At 34.7% G+C, this 22186-nt stretch overlaps 2 protein-coding genes across 3 annotated transcripts; both read right to left on the reverse strand.

Annotated features, from left to right (window-relative positions):
* Positions 1–11721: 11721 nt before the first annotated feature.
* Positions 11722–14715, reverse strand: LOC148696734 (uncharacterized). Of its 2 annotated transcripts, XM_088694243.1 has the most exons (4): positions 14362–14715; positions 13704–13941; positions 13411–13522; positions 11722–12798 (listed from the first exon to the last, which is right to left on the reverse strand). In XM_088694243.1, exons 1-4 carry the CDS (start codon positions 14385–14387, stop codon positions 12710–12712), a joined length of 465 nt encoding a protein of 154 aa, XP_088550369.1. In that variant the 5' UTR covers positions 14388–14715; the 3' UTR covers positions 11722–12709. The 2 variants fall into 2 exon arrangements, 1 of the variants encoding a protein (XP_088550369.1); XR_015962547.1 differs by lacking the exon at positions 13704–13941.
* A 797-nt stretch (positions 14716–15512) lies between these two features.
* Positions 15513–17675, reverse strand: LOC137722475 (protein DOWNY MILDEW RESISTANCE 6). The gene is made up of 4 exons (XM_068461487.2): positions 17255–17675; positions 16937–17187; positions 16161–16482; positions 15513–15932 (listed from the first exon to the last, which is right to left on the reverse strand). The coding sequence occupies exons 1-4, from the start codon at positions 17447–17449 to the stop codon at positions 15684–15686; spliced, it is 1017 nt and encodes a 338-aa protein (XP_068317588.2). The 5' UTR covers positions 17450–17675; the 3' UTR covers positions 15513–15683.
* Positions 17676–22186: the final 4511 nt, after the last annotated feature.

Below are 22186 nucleotides of genomic sequence, written 5' to 3' on the forward strand. Positions count from 1 at the left end.
AATTTGGCTTCAAGTTATGTATATCTTTTCACTTTTCTTGATTAAGATCAAATGTTTATTTCCACCTATATCAGTACAAGATTTTCTTTCTTTTGATCCATATGCTTATGTCCATGCAGATAAAGAGAGGCAACAATTATTGTTAAGGGTCAAGCATTAGGGGCAATATTTCACTCTCAAGGTCCTTTCGTTTAGAGGTATTCAAAGAAATCTGAGTGTTCAAGCGACAATGTCCTTGTTATGGCCTATTTGATACTTATTGGATGGTTTGGTATTGCTTAGTATAACTCATTGGTTTGTTATTAGTTTTAGTGTACGGCTTGTAATATTTGAAATTTTAATCTGTGATTTTTTATGTAATCGTTATATTGTAGTAAATATGCAATTTGTATATAAATATTTATATATGTAACATTTATTGAATAATTTTTTTTTTAATTTTTGGGAATTGTTTTATAACGGACATTGGTTTTGGTCAATTTGGAATCCACAACGTCTATAGTGCACGTGGTGTTAGATTTCAATCCACCACAGGCATCCGTGGTTACATCACATTAGACAACGGGCATAGCCCATAGTCGACACTGTGACTTTTTATCACATCCAGATTACTAACGGGCACATTGTCCGTGGTGTATTGCAATCTACCATGGGCATCAACTGTGGTAGATGTGCCTTTTTTCTTCTAGTTGCAAACCAAATGATATGTCACCGACATGAAATAAACATGTTAATTAACGCTTAAGTAATAATCTAATCATCCACATCCACATTCACACCATTTGATTTAGTAATTTGCTCTCTCTAGCATTACACATATATACAAGAAGAAAAACCCACATCTATCACGGTGAATGCCCGTGGTTGATTGCAATCTACCACGGACACTATGCCCGTTAGTAATCTGGAAGTGATGAAAAGTTTGAAGTTCTACCATAGTCAAATCGTGTTATTAATTAAATAAAAAGTACAAGACATCAGCTTATCTACCGCGACAATTTTAACGTTAAGATTATAAAATTTATATAATGAAAATATGTTATTTGAAAAAAAGTATGGTATGTGCATTCCCTCCTGACAGTGTTTATTACACCAAATCATAATAGAAACTAATCTAGTCATTCTTCATATCATGCATGACATATTAATTTAAGGTCAAAATGGGACTTCAGCGATCAACGATAAAATTCAACTTTTTGATATTCATGCCGTGTAAAAAGGTTAGCACACCCAATACTACAAACTTTCAAAGGTCCTTGTAAACTCTTCCCCACCATATGCTTTAGTTCTCAGTTCTCATCTGTTTGCCAAGGAAGCAAATGAATTTGATCAATTCCCAAATTTCTCACTCGGTTTACTATGATCCATAATAATATTGGAGATCCATGACAAGTCCAATTTAATTATGTATTACAAACAAAGGAAAAAGTTTATATGTACTAGTGTAAGTCTCATTCCATCTGAGAGATTTTAGAAATTTTGAGAAATCATAATAACGAAATGAAATGGCAATTTCCAACGTGAGTTTTGTATGTGCAAAAAGCAACGAATGTCTCATGGTACACGTGAAACCCAGATACTGTTATGACCGATTCAATTTCTAACATTTTGAAACGACCGTCAATAGTCAAAACATAGAAATATAGCTCGATAAATATTATTGAAAATTTCATAATATCAGTTCTGTTGGTCCATACAATATTTCATATATATATAATAGCAGAGCTAGCAAGCCCTATAAAATATCCCCCACTTATTATTCATTGCAACTCAATCCTTCCGATTTCCATCTTTTATTTGCATTGCATACAGCTTGAGAAGAAAAGAGAAGAAAAAAGAGAGCAAATTAATAAAGTCGTTGTTTGCCAAACAAGGAACAACATGAAGATTTTAAATATACTTTTGGTGGCAATGTTAGTGGTTTTTCTTGTGAACACGCAGTCGAATGAGGCCTGCAGAGTGTTGTATCATGGGAAAGACAAGTTGATGACGGTGAAGAAGGATGTTTTACATAATCAGGACTTCCCTGTTGAGGATCTGATTATCAGGCAAGTACTGCTGAAGGCTCCTGCCCCACCCGGCGGCTCGAATCCAACAAAACCTGCAAAAGTTAACTAGATTTTTATTCCACAACGTTTAATTTATATTTAATCTTGGTACAGGATGCTGCATTGTTTCCTTGGATAAGTTGTGTAAGCTGTAAAAAAAAAGGTTCATTAGCTTTCACAATGTACATGATTATATTTGACAGAAAATACATAATACAAAGTAATAAAGACGAAATTTCTTCTTTTTTATTTCTGTTTCTGGTTTATTTATATTTTGCATATGTATATGTAGGAGTGAGCATCAAACTGATCGGTTCAAATTGTAAGGACCAATTTGGTTCGATATTGATCATCAACAATTCAAACGGTCTCAAAATCGAACCAAACGGTACAACCATGATTTTGATCCTATACAAATCGCAACCGAAAACGCCTTTCTTATTGTATTCTTATTTCTTCACATGTACTAACAAAAAATTGCAAAAGAAAAAAAGGATTGGACTTAGACACAAATCTTTGGTTTGGTTTGATTTAATTTCACCCAGATTTTATCTAAAATGGAACAAAAATGATCCGTCATATAATAATTGGTTTGGTCACTAGTTTAGGTGCGAAACATGTTTAAATCAGACTGTGTCCAGATCCTTATCTCTCCATAGGGAGGTAAATCTATCAATAAATGCATCCCTATGCACCTCATTTTTTGTGAGAACCTCAGCGACAACACAAAAATGAAAACCAATCAGAGCCTCTTCAAAATCCTTCAACCCAATCCCCCTCCGCTCCCTCTCTGACAGCTTTAGATTGGACCCCAACTTAATCCCTAGTTCCTCCATGTCACCAACCAAGTCTGGTTCACCCATATTTTCCGAGACACCGTCAAACCTTAGAAGTCCTAGAGCCAGCCAACGCACGCGGAAGCCAAACCCAGAACCCTACTCACACTTGCTTTCTACCCCGTGCAAGCCCAAACCCTAGAAGACGAAACGACGCTTTGACTTTCCAAAACCCTAATCCCTCATTTTGAAGACTGATATCTTTTATTTTTTTCGTGCTATAATTGAAGAATAAGTATGTGGTATTATGAGTTCAAATTTCATAGACGATCATTTTTTATAATAGAGACAGCCGTTCTGGACATCATGACTTATTCTTATTCAATTTTTTCCTATAATAAAACGAAGAGAAAAGATAGTACTAAGCTATGGTTAGTGAATTAGAGATAGTAACGGATCGACAGAGGGACCTGGGAGGTCCTAGGACCCCTCGACGACCCTAAATCGCTGCTAGAAATTTTTTGAAGACCCCTCGTACTCGAACACGAGGTCTATGCTATGCTGATTGCAAGTTGTAGTGGCGTCTTCTTTTCGGAGAAGACAACCGCATGCGGAGAAGAAAGAATATATGACCCTTTTTAACAATTGGCCTAAAACAAGGTATGTCGTTTGTCCGTGTTGTTTTAAATCCCAACCCACACCTGTCCCCACAGTCCCACCATTCCCCGCTCATCTGCTTCCCCCAATGCCCAACTTTAACATATTCACCCAAATTTCAATTCCCAACTCCCCAGATTTCAAAACCTTAAAATTCTAAATCCCACCCAATCCCATATTATAATTGTATTACTCCAAAATCATACCTCCACTTGTTTCAAATATCCAGGCCACCACTATTTGGTTCAAAAGTCAAGTAAATTGTTAATATTGTGATCTGATCTCAATTAAATTATATTAGATATTGATGGAGATTTTTAGTCTATTATGATATGATTGTTGATATGTTTTATGTTTGTATACTCATTTGATCATTGGAATTTAGATGGAATTTTTGTTTATTGGTTAATTGGTATACGTTTTGTGTTTTTGTGTTAAATGTGTAGTTTAGAAATAAAAAATATGGAGAGATTTTTCAAGCCAAAGCCAATAGCACCATCTTCATTGAGAAAGATGGTTGAGTGACTACTTAGTTTTTTACATTGAGAAATATGTTTTTTCATGTATTGGTAATGAAGCTATCATAAAATATTTTCAGACTATAAAACCTGGATGCTTGAATTAGGATTTTATAGCTTGTAATGTTGTTTTGTTTATGATTTTTGAATGAAATGTATTATATTTAACTTTTCAATGTTAATTTTGTCTATAAATTTTTTGACCTTTATTAATGAGATCCCTCGAATTTAAAATCCTAAATCCGCCACCAATTAGAGAGGTCTTAATTAGTTTTAGAGATGTCTTAATTAATTAAATAAACACAGCTTGGAAACATTTCACGTCAAATAAGACTTGAGTCTCACAATATGATTTAATTTTTGTGTGTGTAATGTATATACGTGTCCAAGTATTCATGTCGTGTAAAAGGTTAGCACCCACCAACACCGTAGCCGACAACTAAAACTTCAATTAAAATAGTCAACGTTCAAACTTCAAAGGCCTTATACACGCTTTTACTTGCATGCAAAAACTCCAATTTCTGTTCAAAAATTGAGATTCAAGAAAATAGTAAAAACACTCGACAAGAGTTGGTCAAAATACCTCTATACCATTAGTAATGTTAATAAAAAATTTGAACCAGGACAACTTAATTACAAAATATAAAGTAAAACTTCTTTATCATAATCTTCTATATAGGAATAACCTCCTTAATTATGATAAAAATTTATGGTTCCAACTTGCAGCTAGTTATATATGTATAAGAATAAACTCCGCATTATAATAAGATGATTTTTATAGGTCACGTATTAAGAACTCACCCCCATGCAGTAATAATCGTTAATAAGTACAAAAATATGCAATGCTACAAATAAAAGTTTAAGAAGAACTAAAATATTTCTCTATACTTGTTTGAGACAATGTATTATTTTTTTAAAGTTGATATCACGCTTTTGAGCTTGCGAGTACGTAATATCTCGTCAAATGGACGATTTCTTGTTGAGGCCATAATGTTTCTAGCTTCTCAAGCATGTTTACGGATAAGCATTAAACTTAAAGAGAGTACTACATACAACATGCACTAGATTTTAAAGATTGAGTGTCTTTCTTTGTTCAATGTTACATCTTGGAAATTGACGTACTCCACTAATAATATTTTTTAGCTACACCTCTATTAAGTACTAACCTCCCTAAAGTTATAAAATTCGTTTGGTTCTAACATGATGACTATATAGAGGTTTTACTGTCTAGATTAATTAAGAAAACAAAGCTATAGCTCAACTTAAGAGTAAAAAGAAGGATTGTGTTTTATCAATTAGCCTTGATTTATTATAGGCCCACAATATAGTGAAGCCATAAAACCAAAGCCCTTGCGGGTATGACGACCCATTCAATTCCAAGTCAAAACAACGAAACAAATAGACTTATAAAAATCAAAGTCAAATGAAAGCTGGTCATAATTGATGCATATAAAAGAGGCCCCCCATATTCCCCATCTATTCATTCCTTCAATTCATTCATTCCTTCCTTCAAACCTTTCTATTTTTCAGACAGACAAAAGAAGCGAAATCTTAGTTTCCAACAAACCTTCATCTTTTATCTTCATTCATTCATTCATTCATTCATTCATTCCTTCTTCTTCTTCACAGAATAAAGAAGCAAAGTAATCTTTGTCTGCCGAACAAAATGAAGTTTCTAAAAATATTTTTGGTGGCAGTGTTTTTAGTGGTTTTTCTTATGAACATGCAATCTTCCGAAGCCTGCAGAGTGTTGCATGGAGAAGAAAAGTTTATGCATCAGATGAAGAATGATGTTTTGCATCAGATGGATCGTCCCTTCTTCCCTTTGATCAGGCAAATACTTAGGGGCACCGTCCCTCCCAGAGGTCCTAATCCGACTAAACCTTGAAGTAGTACCAATTCCAAAGACTGTGCAACCATCAACGAAAAGCACTAGCAGAATTAATTTTTAACCCCTTTTAAACATTTGATATATTTTCTTAGCACTGAAAGGTTTGTTTTTTTTTTTTTTTTTTTTTTTTTCCTTACATAAGATGTGTAAGAATGTAAACAAAAAAAAAAGGTGTATTAGGTTCCTAATGTGTATGAAATTGACTGAATAATACGAAGTACAGAGAAAATTATATATATATTTATTAATTTCTTTTTGTGCCTCTGTGCATCTGTAGCTCTAGCATGGGTTTGTTACCTTTTAATTTAACAGTGAGTTTAAAATCAAATACCATTTTTTTGATCAGAAATTAAACTATAGAATTGCGAAAATATATTACCTGGTCTATAAACACCTCTGACAGTGTTTTGCAGATATATACATAGGTATTATACCACATATGTGTGTGTGTGTGTGTGTGTGTGTGTGTGTGTGTGTGTGTGTGTGTTATAGTGAAGGCTCTACATATCTGATTTGAAATTAAGGCACCTTTTTTCAGTCTAATTTTAAAGTGAGACGGTTTCGCCATCACTTGGTGTTATTTAACATTCCACTCATTATAACATGAATGGATAGGTAATACCATGTGACACTGATAAAATAACTCGTGCCGAAGAAACAAAACCCTTTCAACTAAACAGTGCCATTCACAATTTGAAGCCAACACCAATCCTTTCAACTAAATATTTCAGTTCACAAAAAGTGCATGGTGTATGACAGTGTCTAACATTACATGACATCTGAAATTAGTATGCATTAATAACGTGAGTCATGCAATAACATATGAACGTTTTCTTTGTTTTACAATGTCATGCAATATCATGAACTATATATATGCCTGTGGACTGTGGAGCATCAAATTCAAAATATATATCAAACAGTTGGCGCGCGCTAGCTGTTAGTTGGATCCTTGGTTTTGGTGTTAATTCATACGCACCTCCCCGTTGAGTTTGATTTAAAATTTTAAAAAAAAAATAATAATAATGAAAATAGTTTGAAAATTTTGAGTTTTAACGGTAAAAACAAAATAAAGGGTAAAGTGAATAGTACCAGTGTCACATCCCGGCCCGAGGCGGATCACTTCCCGGGCCCGCTCCACCACCGTAGCACGATATTGTCCGCTTTGGGCTTACCATTCCCTCACGGTTTTGTTTTTGGGAACTCACGAGCAACTTCCCAGTGGGTCACCCATCATGGGATTGCTCTGGCCCCTTTCTCACTTAACTTCGGAGTTCCTACGGAACCCGAAGCTAGTGAGCTCCCAAAAGGCCTCATGCTAGGTAGGGATGGGAATATATATTTAAGGATCACTCCCCTGGGCGATGTGGGATGTCACAACCAGGATTGACTTTTAGTGTAAAAATGTGATTTTTCGTTAAAATGAATAGTACCGTAAACTTTTCGTTAAAACTCCCTTGATTTAAACTAATTAGTTAATGTTGTTTTGCATCATTTTAAAATTTGAAAATAATCATTAAGAAAATTTACATGCAAAATATATATATATGGAATGTATTAAGGGACACGCGTCTTTTTTTGGGTTACGACATTAAGTGACAAATGTGATCACTTTGTGTATGCCACGTGTCACCATCCTGTGAGGTGATTAGTTGGGATGGTTAATAGCAATTAACTATATTTATGGGATAATGCTAGGGACCAAATTTATACGCCACAACACTATATCTACCACGGTTGATTGTCCATGGACATAAGAAGTTCGTTATAAAAAGTCCAATTTAATGACGGACGTTTGAGGTCCATGGTAAATAAATTAGTTTAACAACGGGCGTAGAGTGGCCCGTGGCTGAAGGTGTTGAAGCAACAACGTGTGTTTAAAGCCCATTGTGGTTTGGCTATATATTATCACGAGGCATGTCCGTGGTTACAAAAATTTTGACAACAATGCCATTTTAAATCTACCACAGACTAAAAGTATTGTTGTCATAATTATAATTTTTTACTTTTTTAGTCAACCGGTATGATAATACACACTCAAATTTCAGATCTCAATGAAACCTATTTACCGTTTTCATATTAGACGCCGCCAACCACTAGGTCTCACCCCCTATTCTTATGTCAACGATTACTCCAACCCCAAACTACTCATTTTTTTGTCTCGTTCGCAAACACTATTCGAGCCCTTTTTTTTTTTTTTTTTTTTTCTATTTTTTTGGGCATGTCAGGTATTCCCAATCTACATGATCTTCGTCTTCGTCTCCAACTAGAGAGCACGAGATCTTGCTGGTGTATATCTCGGTGGATTTCAGAGGCGGTGGTGGCTTTGGCACAATTGCCGTTGTCAGTAGAAATAGGAATCGATCTTTGAGATCGATTAAATTCTGGGCGGTGAATCTCCACCATTGATGAAATTGTGATTATTTCTTTCTATGTTATAACTTCTTCACGTGTGTACTCTGTATATTTCTCTAATTTCGATTTCTCAAATCGCTATTGTTTATTAGATTTTGCTTCGTCCTGATTCCAATTGAGTTCGATTTCGAACTTGAATTTAAATTCGATTTTGATTTACATATGTCCTCATTTTCCTGAAGTTATTGCTTCTTCGATTTTGAATTCAAGTTCTCCATTTTGGTGATTTTGATTTCAAGTTTTAAAATCGAAAGATTAGGGATCGAGGATTGGGCTAGGGTTTCAAAACCAGAGAGATGGAGTTGGATTTATGGCTTTCTCTATGACAATGTGTGTTTTGGGGTTTCGAAAGGTGAGCATTCACTAGTACAAAAACATGTTTGCGCAGTGCCAACTTGCGTGACGTAGCAAATTTGGTTGCGCAAAGCATGTTTTCACGATGCTAAACAGAAAATGTCCCACAAACGGCCTTTACAGAATGACACTTTGCACAACAAAGACTGGCGTTGCACAAAATAGCTTTGTGTGACGAAGGTGCACCTATGTCACTCAAAACAGCTTTGCGTGACGCCAGTCTTCATCGTGCAAAGTGTGGTTGCACAATGGCCATTTGCGTGATGTTTCTTACATCGCGCAAGATGTTGGTGCCAAACCAAGATGCTTTACCGCTTTGTTCCCAACTTTGCGCGACGCAAGTTCACCTACGTCACGCAAAGCTGTTTTGCGCGACGCATGTGTACCTACATCGCGCAAAGTTTTTTTAGTTTTATTTTTTCCGTTTTGCTTTTCTTTTGGGGTTATTGCATTGCCTTTTTCTATTGTGGTATCCAATAGTGTAAATATTTTAAATTGACGATCAAATTAGTTCATTGTATTCATATATGATCAAGGAGTGTAGCAGTAAAAAATCATCAAAATCGGAATTAAAATTATCGTTAAATCGTGATTTTTCGTTTATAATCGTAAAAAAGATTTATCCCATTACATAATCTCTGAAAGTTTATTTTTTGCGATTTTTGGCGTATGCAATATCGAAGCATATACAAACAAGTTTGGCAGTTGGATCAGTGAAACTAGTTTCGTAAAATGCATATTGCATCAAAATAATAGATTCACTAACACTTGGAGTTTATCTATACTTTCATTAAGTATAACATAAGATTTTGTGGTATCCAATAGTGTAAATATTTTAAATTGATGATCGAAGTAGTTCATTGTATTCATATAGGATCAAGGAGTGTAGATGTAAAAAATCATCAAAATCGGAGTTAAAACTACTGTTAAATAGTGATTTTCATTTATAACCGTTGAAAAGTTTTGTCCCGTTACTTGATCTCTGAATGTTTGTTTGTTGCGATTTTTGGCGTATGCAATCTCGAATTATGTACAAATAAGTTTGACGGTTGGATCATCTAAACTAGTTTCGTACAATGCGTATCCCATCAAAACTATAGATTCACTAACACTTGAAGTTATTTATACTTTCATTAAGTATAACATAAGATTTTGTGGCATCCACTTGTGTAAATTTTTTAAATTGATGATCAAATTGGTTCATAAGCAGAAGGAAAAAAAAAAACTTTTCGCGACGTAGGTCTTCATTGCGCAAATTTTTTTTTTTTTTGCCCTTTTGCTTTTCCTTTGTGGTTCTTGCATTGCCTTTTTCTATTGTGGTATCCACTTGTGTAAATGTTTTAAATTGACGATCAAATTAGTTCATTGTATTCATATAGGGTTAAGGAGTATAGCTGTAAAAAATCATCAAAATTAGAGTTAAAATAACCGTAAAATCGTGATTTTTCGTTTATCGCCATCGAAAAGGTTTGTCCCGTTACTTGATATCTGAATATTTGTTTTTTTACGATTTTTGGCGTATACGATCTCGAAGCATATACAAACAAGTTTGACGATTGGATCGTTGAAACTAGTTTCGTACAATGCGTATCCCATCAAAACAATAGATTCACTAATGCTTAGATTTTATGTATACTTTCATTAAGTATAACATAAGATTTTGTATGTGATATCCACTTGTGTAAATGTTTTAAATTGACGATCAAATTAGTTCATTGTATTCATATAAGGTTAAGGAGTGTAGTTGTAAAAATTATCAAAATCGGAGTTAAAATAATCGTTAAATCGTGATTTTTCGTTTATAACTGTCGAAAAGGTTTATCCCGTTACTTGATATCTGAATGTTTGTTTTTTGCGATTTTTGGTGTATGCGCTCTCGAAGTATATACAAACAAGTTTGACAGTTAGATCGTTGAAACTAGTTTTGTACAATGCGTATCGCATTAAAACAATAGATTCACTAACACTTGGAGTTTATCTATACTTTCATTAAGTATAACATAAGATTTTGTGGTATCCAATAATGTAAATATTTTAAATTATCAATCGAATTAATTCATTGTATTCATATAGAATCAAGGAGTGTAGCTATAAAAAAATCATCAAAATCGGAGTTAAAATTACCGTTAAATCGTGATTTTTCGTTTATAACCGTCAAAAATGTTTGTCAAAAAAGCATTAATTGGACGACACATAACATAGTAATTGAAATTTAAAAAAAAAAAAGGTTACTTGATCAAGGAAGAGTATTTAATTTGACTTCTTAATAATTTACCTGAAAAAATTTAAAACTCAAATTCCTGGCTAGCCTTAAGTATCTTCTAAATTATATAGGTTTGATCATCGCCTTTTGCTCCACCCAGATCATGAATCACCGGAATGCTGTTGCACCAAGGTTATTTTGGGTTGTCACGAACAATTCTATACTTGCACAAACATTTGCCTTTTGACAATAAACATTAAATGAGTGTTATGAATCTCGTTATTTGCCTATGGCAGACGCCGGGAAGTTAAAATGGTTGTGATGATGGACTCCACCGGATTTCAGTGGGATGCAGATGAGAGGTCGGCAAAGCATTACATGTTTTATGATCGTTCAAGAAGCCACACTGGAAGATAGATAGGATTGAAGAGGTCTCAGGTTCCTTTTCCTAATCCGGATGAGTCTAAAGCTTGCGCTATACTCGTTTTCTCGTCTCATGTGTAAAGATGGATAGCTGTATTTTCCTAATCCAGATGAGTCTAAAGATAGATAGGTGTATTTGTCTCATGTGGTGGTTTTTTACCGAGGCTCACTGCAGCAGTGTATCAAGTGTAACTTGACATTTGCAGGATATGATTGTAAACACTTGTATGTGTGTTTTTGTTTATTTCTTTGTTTTGCCCCATGATTGTGTTCGGGCAGCACAGTTTTTGACGATGCTTTTGTTCTGAATGCTTATGTTGACTTTCAAATGGAGTATTTTAAACTGTTAATTCGATCATTTCATAGTGTTTGAATAAAACGTCTTAGTCTTACCCAAAAAAAAAATTCTCATATAGTCTCGACACTCATACTGCATAAATAAGAAATAAGATAGTTCTATTTTTTTTTTATTCAAGAAGAAACACAGATAAAAGAAAGGTGTAATGAAAATAAATGTGAAAAATTAAACTAGGTTTTTCCCCTCTACTTATTCGTCTATTTTCTATCATATTTGATGTATCTTATTAGGTTGGGATTTCTGTAGATATTGTTAATCAACTAAATGATTTATGATCTGTAGCCACGCCAAGTAGTGATCTAGCCACGGCATTATGAGGGTATGCATCATGTGGAGAAGGCGGAGTAGTTGTGTGGCCTGCAAAGTTCCTTTGGTTGATCGTTGAACCGTCAAGATCATTCAACATAGCAGGGACCTTCGGATTAGATCCACCGCGAGGAGGATGGTCGGCCCTCTGCTTCGACTTCATCAGCATGATGTCTTTGCTCATCGTCGTCGTCATCATCCTTGCTGAGTTTCCGTTCACATCATGCAACACCCTGCCTGCACTAGCCTCTTGCAAGTTCATGCTCATGAGAAATACAACTGTTATAACTGTGAATATAACATTAAAAAACCAAATGGTGATCTATTGATCTTATACTTACAGATATTAAACAAAGATAGCTAGCTTAAAAATATGAAGGATGTGTTATGTGGAGGGTTAGATATGGGTATTTATAGGCACCAATGTGCTCTTTTTCTATTGTGGGAAGCATTAAAAATTGAATGGGTCAGGACTCGGAACAGAAGAAATGAGTCTTGCAAATAATTTTTCATTATATTATTGGCATGCATTTTGGTGCACAAAGAAATCAAAATCTGACCCACAATATATGCTTCTTTGCACTTACTATGGACCTTGCAATACCTTCACTTCAATACCTACAATAGAGATATCTCTTTACTTTTACAGGTCACGTGATGAGTGTTGTAGAGATATATCTTTTTCTTTAGCTGCACTAGCCGTACGTTCGGATTTCTGCTGATTCAGCTGCCTTCAAAAGGGTTATTACATGCAACTCTCCATTCAATACAACAAATCCAAATGCTGAGTCGCATGAGACCTGTCTTGGTATACGTGACTCCTTACGCCAACGGTTTGAAGCCATGTCATATCTGCAATGCAGTAGACAGCAACACTTCAACTATTATGTGGAAGAAACATAAGCAAAAACTAAAATTATCATTCAAAGATCAAATAAATAACGAGGAAGAAATTCAAAGGACATAAACTAGGGGCAGATGAATACGTCCAAAAAGACATCAATAAGCATACATAAAAGTGAACATAAAAGAATGTGATCCCATAAGAGAATTACTTGTACTAAGTCTCATAAAACCATGCATTTCTCAACATTTGTAATATATTACTTAAGAAAGATAAACAAGATTTTCGCTTGTGTGAACCACAATCAATCAAATAGAAAAAGTAAACTAAAACATCGCTGCGTTATGTCCCGGTAGAACCTGTGCTATTTAAGTCATAAATTTAAATTGCCATAACCATCCAATGAAGTCATCACGTATCCCTCAAATTATTAAACTTTGGAACTTTTCTGTAACCAGAATAATAAGTTTTTTGTAATTCAATATAAATGAACACATGAAGATTTCAAGCTCTGTCTTCTGCATTCACCTTGTGGTGAAAAATAGAGAGATAGTGTTCATCCTGAAAAAGTAAAAACACGAACGAAGTCATGGCAAATCAGAATGAGTTCAAGAGCGTACCCTCTCTTAGTTGTTTCTTTCCGGAAAAATCCAGAGTATTAAAGTGGAGTCGTATATCACATACGGCCAAGCCACCTAAAGATTTCCAGCTAGCCACAATGCCTCGGATATTCTTACAAAAAAATCATTAAGAGCTAGTATTAGCGGATTAGTTTCATAATCAAATAAAATCTTGATACTTTCAGTCAGATTTCTCTCTATGCGACTCTCTCTCACACACACTTACACATACAACATATATTTTTCCCATGGTGCAAGAAAACAATGGCCATACTCAATCCAAATTCTTATACCCTGATTTCACAACATTTATAACAAACTTCTTCAGGAAAGTCCCTGGGTGGGTACTTGCTCTGGACTAGGCCATCGTAGCAACTCTGCATGATGATTTCCCTCCCTCTCCGAGACTCCTCGTTACCGAAAAGCTTACACTCCTCATTCGCATGGTCTAGTAACACAAGCATTAACCCTATATCCCCAATTACGGAAATCCAAGAAGACAAGTTTTTGGCACACCTCTCGGTCAAAATTCTGTTAATCAATAAAGATAAATTCCATAACCAATGAGGTCTCAGAAAATGTAATAAGCATCTATACACCCAGAATATGAGGCAGCACAAAGTACTCCCTATCTAGATCACACATTTAGTTCATTCGAAACCCAACTCTTACCAACTAAACTGAACTGAACTTAATTGACATCCAATTCAAACAGATCCAATAATGATACCAACAATGCAGAACAACAACACTTCAACTTGAAGCTTTGTATAGATATTTAATGCGGACAGTAACATTAGATTAGCATGAACAATCTCAATCTAATTGGAACCAATTGTCACTAGCGGAACAGAACAAACAATGTTACTTCAAGCCCGAGCTTAAACAAAAAAAAAAAAAAAAAAAAGCCACACAAACACAAACACAAACTAAAGATAAGAGAAAAACTACCTGAATATAACATTCAGGTCAAGCATGAATGGTTAGCCTAGGGAGAATATAATACAGTGTTCATCAAACCAGCTGAACCACCAAAACCGGCCTATTCAAACTGTAATTGGTTGATCATATTGAAAATTAATTAAGAAGTCCACTGATTGGCTCCAACATGTTCAGAAGCAGTCCTCACTGGGAGATTGATCAAGTTTTTGGAGTTTATCTTCACCTTTAACAGAAAAGGAAAGTGACATCTAAAAGAGTAAGCGTTAAACGGTGCACAGTTTTCCTTTTCGCGCTTCGCTTTACCTTTAGGTATTTTACATCTTACCCTTTTTCTTTTTCTCCCTTTCTCTGTAGGACTTTTTGGTCGAGCCATTCTCTGTAGGATTAAGCTGTCCTATTATGGTTTGGAACGCAATTTAAATTTAAATTTTTCTCAAAAACACCCACCTTTAATTTTCCTGAGTTTTCGGCTTTAGCCGGCTTCCATTGGCCTTGTATTTGTTTGGTGTGAAATGGTGTACACTTTAGTCGATTTTTATTATCAATTTGTCTGAAGTAGGTTCAACAACCCCAACAACTAAAGGAAGCAGATTAATGCGACTACAAAATGTGCCATGCTTGCCAGCACCGAAAAAGTACCGACCTCCCAATAATGAAGTTGATCTTAAGAGAGCTCCAAAACGTGACTTTAATAAAAGATTCAATGAAGGAGCAAATTGAGTTAAAGAAGTAATATTAGGGCTACCAAGAGAAGGATGGAGTTTCAAGTTGAGATTATTTAGAACATAGGAGTTTGATTCGTTTTATCCTACTTACGATTTTGTTTTTGTTTTTGTTTTTTTTTTTTTTTTTTTTTGTTATGGGTACGTATGTAAGAGGAACTGATAACAGTTTTGAATAACGATTTTACTTGCTGTTTTATGTGATGGGTTTGACAAATCTATAGATCCAAGAGAAACTCTTGAGTTGATTAAAATTACTTTTGCAAATATATGTTGGAATTCAATTAGTTGTCGTGGTACCGTGCCATGGTACTGCCCGGCGGCTCCTTCTTACCGATATCTCATTGGCTATTGAGACCAATTTGGTAAGCGTTCTTCTGCATGCAGACAACTCAAAGAAGTCCTTGAACAATGGTAACTTGATGATCAAAGGAAGAATTCAAAGTCTAAATAACTTAATGATTAATTAATGTCAATCATAACTCGCAATGGTTGAACACAAATACTAGTACATAGGTAGTACTTCCAATAAAAAGTACTAAATTTTACAATATTTATTAACCCACCCAAATAAATTTGTGTTTTCCCCAGTCACAGCTTCATAATTAACTAAGCATGGAGCTTAAAGGGTTCTAGTACAACTTCAGTTTTGCCCTGCTTCGTAAAATAGTTCATAATGAATTCTTTGTATTGAAAGGGTCTAAAGAGTTGTGGATTGCTTGCATTAATAAGATCTCCAGCAGGTTCTACAATGCAGTCGTCTGAAGGTGCGATGAAAAATGCAGCAGATGTCCGGGCATTACTTGAACTCGTCACTGCCCGATGTTCAGCACTTTTCAGCTTCCCATTACTGATTATCTACATCTCATACCATAAAAAAAAATTAAAAATTAAAAATTAAAAAATAGTTTGTCATATGGTAATTAAGAGAAGGTTGATGAACATATTTATGGAACGACTATCAGGCCCCTATTTCGACATGATATTGACTGCGCTATGTAATCAAGTATAGATAGTAATACAAAATCAATAATACCAGCAAAATAATCTTCGGCGTAAAGAAGGGTACTGAATCTACTGATGTACCTGTAACTGATAGCCTATGTTAATCACAAGTGCATCAGAAAGAGGCTTCACGCCAATCCATTCCCCGTCTATGAAAACTTGAAGTCCATTTACGTGTTCTTCTTGAAGTAAAATGGTTATGAGGTTTGGATCACAGTGCTTAGATACACCTAATGTCAAACTTGGGTCTGAGCAAGGCGGGTAATGATTAACAGAGAGTAACATATTTTTCAAAAGTTCATCTCTAAAATACCCAGTTCCAAGCCCAAGTCCTTCACTGATTAGCTCCAAAATGTTCAGAGCCAGTTTCCTTATTTGTGAGGAACATGTCCCAACAAGCTCTCTGAAATACATAACATCACTAATTAATCCTTGAAGATACAGAAGCATATCATACATATATATGCAACAAAAACAAAGGGGGATTTCAAAACATGAATCTATAAGCTCTTTTATGTAGGTAGCACGTCTGCTCATAAAGATGTAGCAATTTTTATTTAAAATCATTGAAAGTGCTTCCTGGGGCTTATGTAAAAAGAGCTCTTAAGTTTTGGAGAATGATTTCCACACACCTCTTTTCTTTCTTTACACGCCCTTGATTCTGAATGTCGAATTGAATAAATCAAGGAGAGTTAATAGACATAAATGTTAATGGATGTGTAAGAGGAGAAAAGAGGCATGTGAGAAATCATTTCCCTAATTTCGAACACGTGTCAGAAGCACTTTTGGCTGTCAAAAATCACTTTTAGCTAATACAAGCTCTATGTATCTTAATTTGGTAGATTAATCTTTCTTACCGATATGTACTTGGCTGTTGAGGCCAATGCTGCGTGCTCTCCTCTAAAGGAAGACAAGGGTGTCGTAGGTTATCACGCCAAAGATGAACATCTTCCCAATCATAATTTCCACTGCTGGTAAAGAGTCTACATATTTTTTTTGGGTCCTCAGAGTAGACAGCTGCCTTGTCCTCTGCAGGCAACTCAAAGAACTCCTTGAACACACCCATTGTGTCCTTCAACAAACTTTCTGATATTCCATGGTTGATAACCTGCTTTATAAATAGCATTAGTTGATGATCAAGGAAGAGTATTTAGTTTGAAGTCCCACTAAGTTACCTGGAAAAACCCAAATTCGTGGCTAGCCTTGAGTATTTGCTGAATTATACAGGTTTGATCACCGCCCAGATCAATCACTGGAATGTTGTCGCAAGAAGGAGCGGTAGTAAGCTTCCCGGGTCTTGCGTCTGGTGGGAATATGTAATTCTCGGGCAAGGTTCGATTGTTGTACCAGTTAGAAACAAGCTTCTCCATTTCTCAAATCGTATCTAGCCTCACAATTAAAGGTAAAACTAGTGCACATATAAAGTGGACTTTGTTCTATCAGAGTTGGAATAAAGATAGTGCCGGCCATCCCATCTACTCCAATATTTTGTTGTATCATTTGGAATAAAGATAGTGCCGGCCGGCCATCCCATCTACTCCAATATTTTGTTGTATCATTTGTAAAAAAGATAGTGCCGGCCTTGGCAGTTGGCATGGTTAACTACGGGACAAAAGTGATAAAATATAGGAATTGTTGGATTGACCTGCTTCGTGTAGGGCTTTTCTCTTCAAGTCATTGTCACTCCAAAATCTGGTGTACTTCATAATTTTATATTTAGGAGAAAAATACTCTTATCAGAGTGTACAATTAGATTTTTGAAGTGTAAATAATAACTTATAAAGTAAAATATGTCACTATTATTCCTATGTAGGGACTCTATTTAATTTGTGCTATAAGAAATAACGCATGATGACTCATTAATTAATCTCATGTTATGAGTTTAATGAAGAGTTAATAACACTAAGACCCCTTCAAGTTTATCGTGTTTTCACAAAATCTCTCATGTTTGAAAAATAACACTAACATTCCCTTAAGGTTTTAATTCACTTTCACTTCATCCTTTAAAAGACGATTCTATGCTTGAAAAAAAAAATAAAGAAACCCCATATATAGTTTAGGCTTATTTTTAGCTACGCCTCTGGAACTACATTTTGATCTCATTTTGACCCGTATAACTCAAAAGTCACCGCTTTACTCCTTGAAACTCAAAATTCGTTTCACTTTGACTTATGGACTCTCTCTTCTCCCTAAGACTTTATAAGTCATCTCCTGAAACATAAGTGATCTCAACACTTAATAAGACTATGCCACGTGTACAATAAATTTGATTATAAATCTTCATTATGTGTTAATATTCAACAATCAAATAAAATTAAGTTTGAAAGAAATTATAAAATTTTCCCAATAATTATATTATTTAAATAAATAATTAATAATATATTTTTTATTTAATAATATATTTAATTTATTAAAATAACAAATTTATAACCATACTATAATTAATTATAAAGAAGTTTTAACGAAATACTTCCGGTACTATTCACTTTAACAAAAAATGACAATTTTACTCCAAAAAGTCACTCTTGGGACTATTCACTTACAACACATTTTTGTCCTATTGATTAAAACTTAAAATTTTCAAGTCATTTTTATTAGTTTTCCTTAATTAATAATGTTATAATTTATGTCTTAGTATCCTTTTTTTTTTCAGGTTCTTCTCTCCCTTTCTTTATAGGATGAAGCTGCACTATTCATGTTATGGTTTGAAAAGCTTTAATTTTACATTTTTCTTATCCTATCTAAGAGTTCCTTTTGTCGTATTTTCCCCTCTTACCGTTTTCCGACTTACCCTTTGTGTTTAGGTTCTGTCCCTTTCTTTCTAGGATTAAGTACTATATTCCTATTATTTACAAAGCTTTAAGTTTTCCCTAGCCTATTCAGGACTTCCCTTTGTTTACAAGAAAGTAAACAAGCCTACAACAAACTAGTATAAATATGGGGTCTTAGTATTCTGAACACACACCCACCTATAGATTTCCTCGAGTATTTGGCTTTAGACATCTTCAATTGACGTTCTGTTTGTTTGTTGCATAATCGTGCACGCTTTAGTCGATTTTAGTGATCAAGATGTTTGAAGCAGGTTCAACAACTCTAACAGCCAAAGGAAGTAGATTAATGAGACTGTAAGATGTGTCATGCCCACCGGCATAGAAAAAGTACCAACCTCCTAATAATGGAGTTGCTCCTAAGAAAACCCCTAAACGTGATTTGAATAAAAGCTTCAAAGAAGGAGCAAATTGAGTTAAGAAGTAATATTAGGCTACAAAGAGAAGGATGTGGAGTTCGAGTTAAAGTTAATTAGGATTTAAGAGTTCAAGTTGTTGTGTTTTCTTGGTTTGCTTATCCTATTATTAATTATGTTACTTTTTTATGATTACAATTTTTAATCTGTCATGTTAGTTTCAGGGAGCTAATAGTTATGAATAAAAATTTTACTTATAATGGGTTTCATATATCTATACATGAACTGATTTAATGAAGATTAATATTTTTGCATAATGTTGTGTGAATTCAGTTGGTGGTGGTACCATGGAATGGAGCTGCTGGTGAAGAGCCTGCAACTTTAATTTTATAATTTGTTAGGTTTCTCAGATTCATGCTAGCAGTTTTCTCTGCAGGCGTGCATCTTAGAAAACCCTTGACTAAAATTATTAGGGGTGGTTCGGTATGGGATACCGAACCGAAAACTATATACCAAATACCGAACTGAAAAAGTTCGGGATGAGATTTTAGCAACCGAAACCGATCTGAAATTTTGCCTTTCCCGAATTTCGGTATTCCCGAATGTTTTTCGGTTTTTCGGTACGGTTCGGGACGCAGCCAACACCAGCAATCTCCAGTGGCTTCTTCACAAGCCTCCTCCTGAGAGAGGTCTTAATACCATTCTCCTCCGCCACCTCCACCATTCTCAGAAAGCAACGACCACGGCGACGACTCCGAATCCACCTAGCTCCCAACCCCACACCCACTCCTCTCCACAATCACATCTTCTCATGCCATTTCTGCACAAATCCTTTAGAACCCACAAGCAAAAATCCAATCTTTTTCTTCGAGCACGGCGGTGACTCTGAGTCCACCTTGCTCCCAACCCCACACGGCCACACCCACTCCTCTTCACAATCACATGTTCTTATGCCATTTCTGCACAAATTCTTCAGAACCCACATGCAAAAATCCAATCTTTTTCTCTCGAGCTTCAGTGATCATCAAATGGAATTATTTGTTGTGGGTTATGAATCGTGCATGCGCAGCGCTGAGGATTCATAACCCAGAGACGAGAGAGCTTCAGAAAGGATAGAGAGAGAAATGGGTCGAGGCCAGAGACGAGAGAGCTTCTTCCTATCTCTGCTTCCCAACACGAAGACTGCTTCTCTCATCTGCCTCAAGAATCAAGATTCAAAACCAAAACAAAAGCTTTGTGCTTTTAGTTTCCAAAAAAGCTTTGTGCTTTTATCCCAAACCGACAAGGCATCACCATCACATGCCTTTTCCATATTATTTTATTTTTGTTCCTTTGCTAGTGGAACCGAAAGGCTCTGCTTTTTATTTTATTTTTTCATTGTTCTTTGCAGATGTAGCGCTGGAAAGTAGGAACCAAAAACAAGAAAAGATTTCGGGACTTCGGGAATACCGAAGAAAAGAAATCTGGAAACCAATTCCATACCGAATATTTCGGTATTTTTCGGTATGGGATTACCAAAGTTTAGGATAGTTTCGGTTTGGGATTTTTCGGTTTGGGTTTGGGATGTTTTCGGTTTGGTTTGGGATTTTCGGGAATTTTTTCCAGCCCTAAAAATTATGGTGCCACCGTTCAAACTTTCCAATAAAAAGTACTGCACTTTACAATATTTATGAATCCACACCCAAATAAATTTGAACCAGAAAGCAAAAAGAAAGACAGTTATATTGCAATTTAAGACAATCACTACTACAAAAGGACCTAATAGCGTCAGTTGTTGCGTCGGTTTAATATTATATAGTGGCGAAAAAGAGATTTGCGACACTCACTGAAGATGACGTCGTATTTACTGTCGCTTATAAGCGTCATAAAATTTCTATGTCGCTTTTAAACCGACGTAAAAATTTAGTGTCGCTTATAACCGACATATATTTTAATATTTTTAAGTACTGGCATCGCTTTAAATAAAATAGTGTCGCTTTTAAGCGACATAAACTATGGGTGTCGCTTCTAGGCGACACTAATTCTTGTTTTTAATATTTTAAATCCTGCGTCGGTTTTGAGCGACATATATTTTGAAAACCAGTGTCGGTTGTAAGCGACACATTGATGGTCTTTATATGCTCTCCCCCGTGTTTTCTTTTTCTTCTCTTGCACTTTTCTTATTCGTTCTTCCAATTTTTACAAAGTCTCCCGTGTTCTTTCTCTTTCAGCTTTCTCCTTTGGTTTTCAAACTTCATTTGTTCCTCTTCACAACAGTAAGTTTTTCTTGCTTATAATATTTTTATTTTCTCCTCTTATGTTTAATTTTTAGTTACAATTTATTTTTGTAGGAAATTTATTTGAGCTGGTTGAGTACATAAAGAATTGTTGACGTCGAAATTCTTCAACAAATCAGGTTTGTATCACTAACTTCTTTAATTTTTAAATTGTATAATACACAAGTTTATTTATTTAAAAATTATAATTTAAGCACTTAGATAAAATTCTACTATTTTTGTTAAATTAATAAAAATTTAGTCGAATTAATTAATTTTGTCAATCTAATTGTTATTTTAATTTGTTGTTATTTTGATAATTTTTTGTTGTTATTTACTAGAATGGATTAGATGAACATAATTTGAATTGTTATGAGAAAATGGAATGAATAATATTTATAAGCATTTATGTTAAATTAACAATATTAAATATAACATAAACTTATAATATTGAGTAATATAAGAATATATTATGTTAATTTTTTTTTTTTTTTTTTTTGCACTCTAATTGTTATTTTAATTTGTTGTTATTTTGATAATTTTTTGTTGTTATTTACTAGACTGGATTAGATGAACATAATTTGAATTGTTATGAGAAAATGGAATGAATAATATTTATAAGCATTTATGTTAAATTAACAATATTAAATATAACATAAACTTATAAT

This window comes from Pyrus communis, chromosome 5, assembly GCF_041283825.1.
Source record: "Pyrus communis isolate YQ-2024b chromosome 5, ASM4128382v1, whole genome shotgun sequence".
NCBI lineage: Eukaryota > Viridiplantae > Streptophyta > Magnoliopsida > Rosales > Rosaceae > Pyrus > Pyrus communis.

Bases quoted from the DNA above. Each gene is read 5' to 3' on its own strand.
- LOC137722475 (XM_068461487.2), bottom strand. From the start codon at position 17,449: ATGGAGAAGCTTGTTTCTAACTGGTACAACAATCGAACCTTGCCCGAG. The intron at 16,483-16,936 runs GTAAGAAAGATT...TATGTATTTCAG, and splicing joins CAACAGCCAAGTACATATCG to AGAGCTTGTTGGGACATGTT. The intron at 15,933-16,160 runs GTACATCAGTAG...TATGAGATGTAG, and splicing joins ACATAGGCTATCAGTTACAG to ATAATCAGTAATGGGAAGCT.
- LOC148696734 (XM_088694243.1), bottom strand. From the start codon at position 14,387: ATGCTTGACCTGAATGTTATATTCAG. The intron at 13,942-14,361 runs GTAGTTTTTCTC...ATTGATTAACAG, and splicing joins GACCTGAATGTTATATTCAG to AATTTTGACCGAGAGGTGTG. The intron at 13,523-13,703 runs GTATAAGAATTT...TTTTTTTGTAAG, and splicing joins ATAAATGTTGTGAAATCAGG to AATATCCGAGGCATTGTGGC.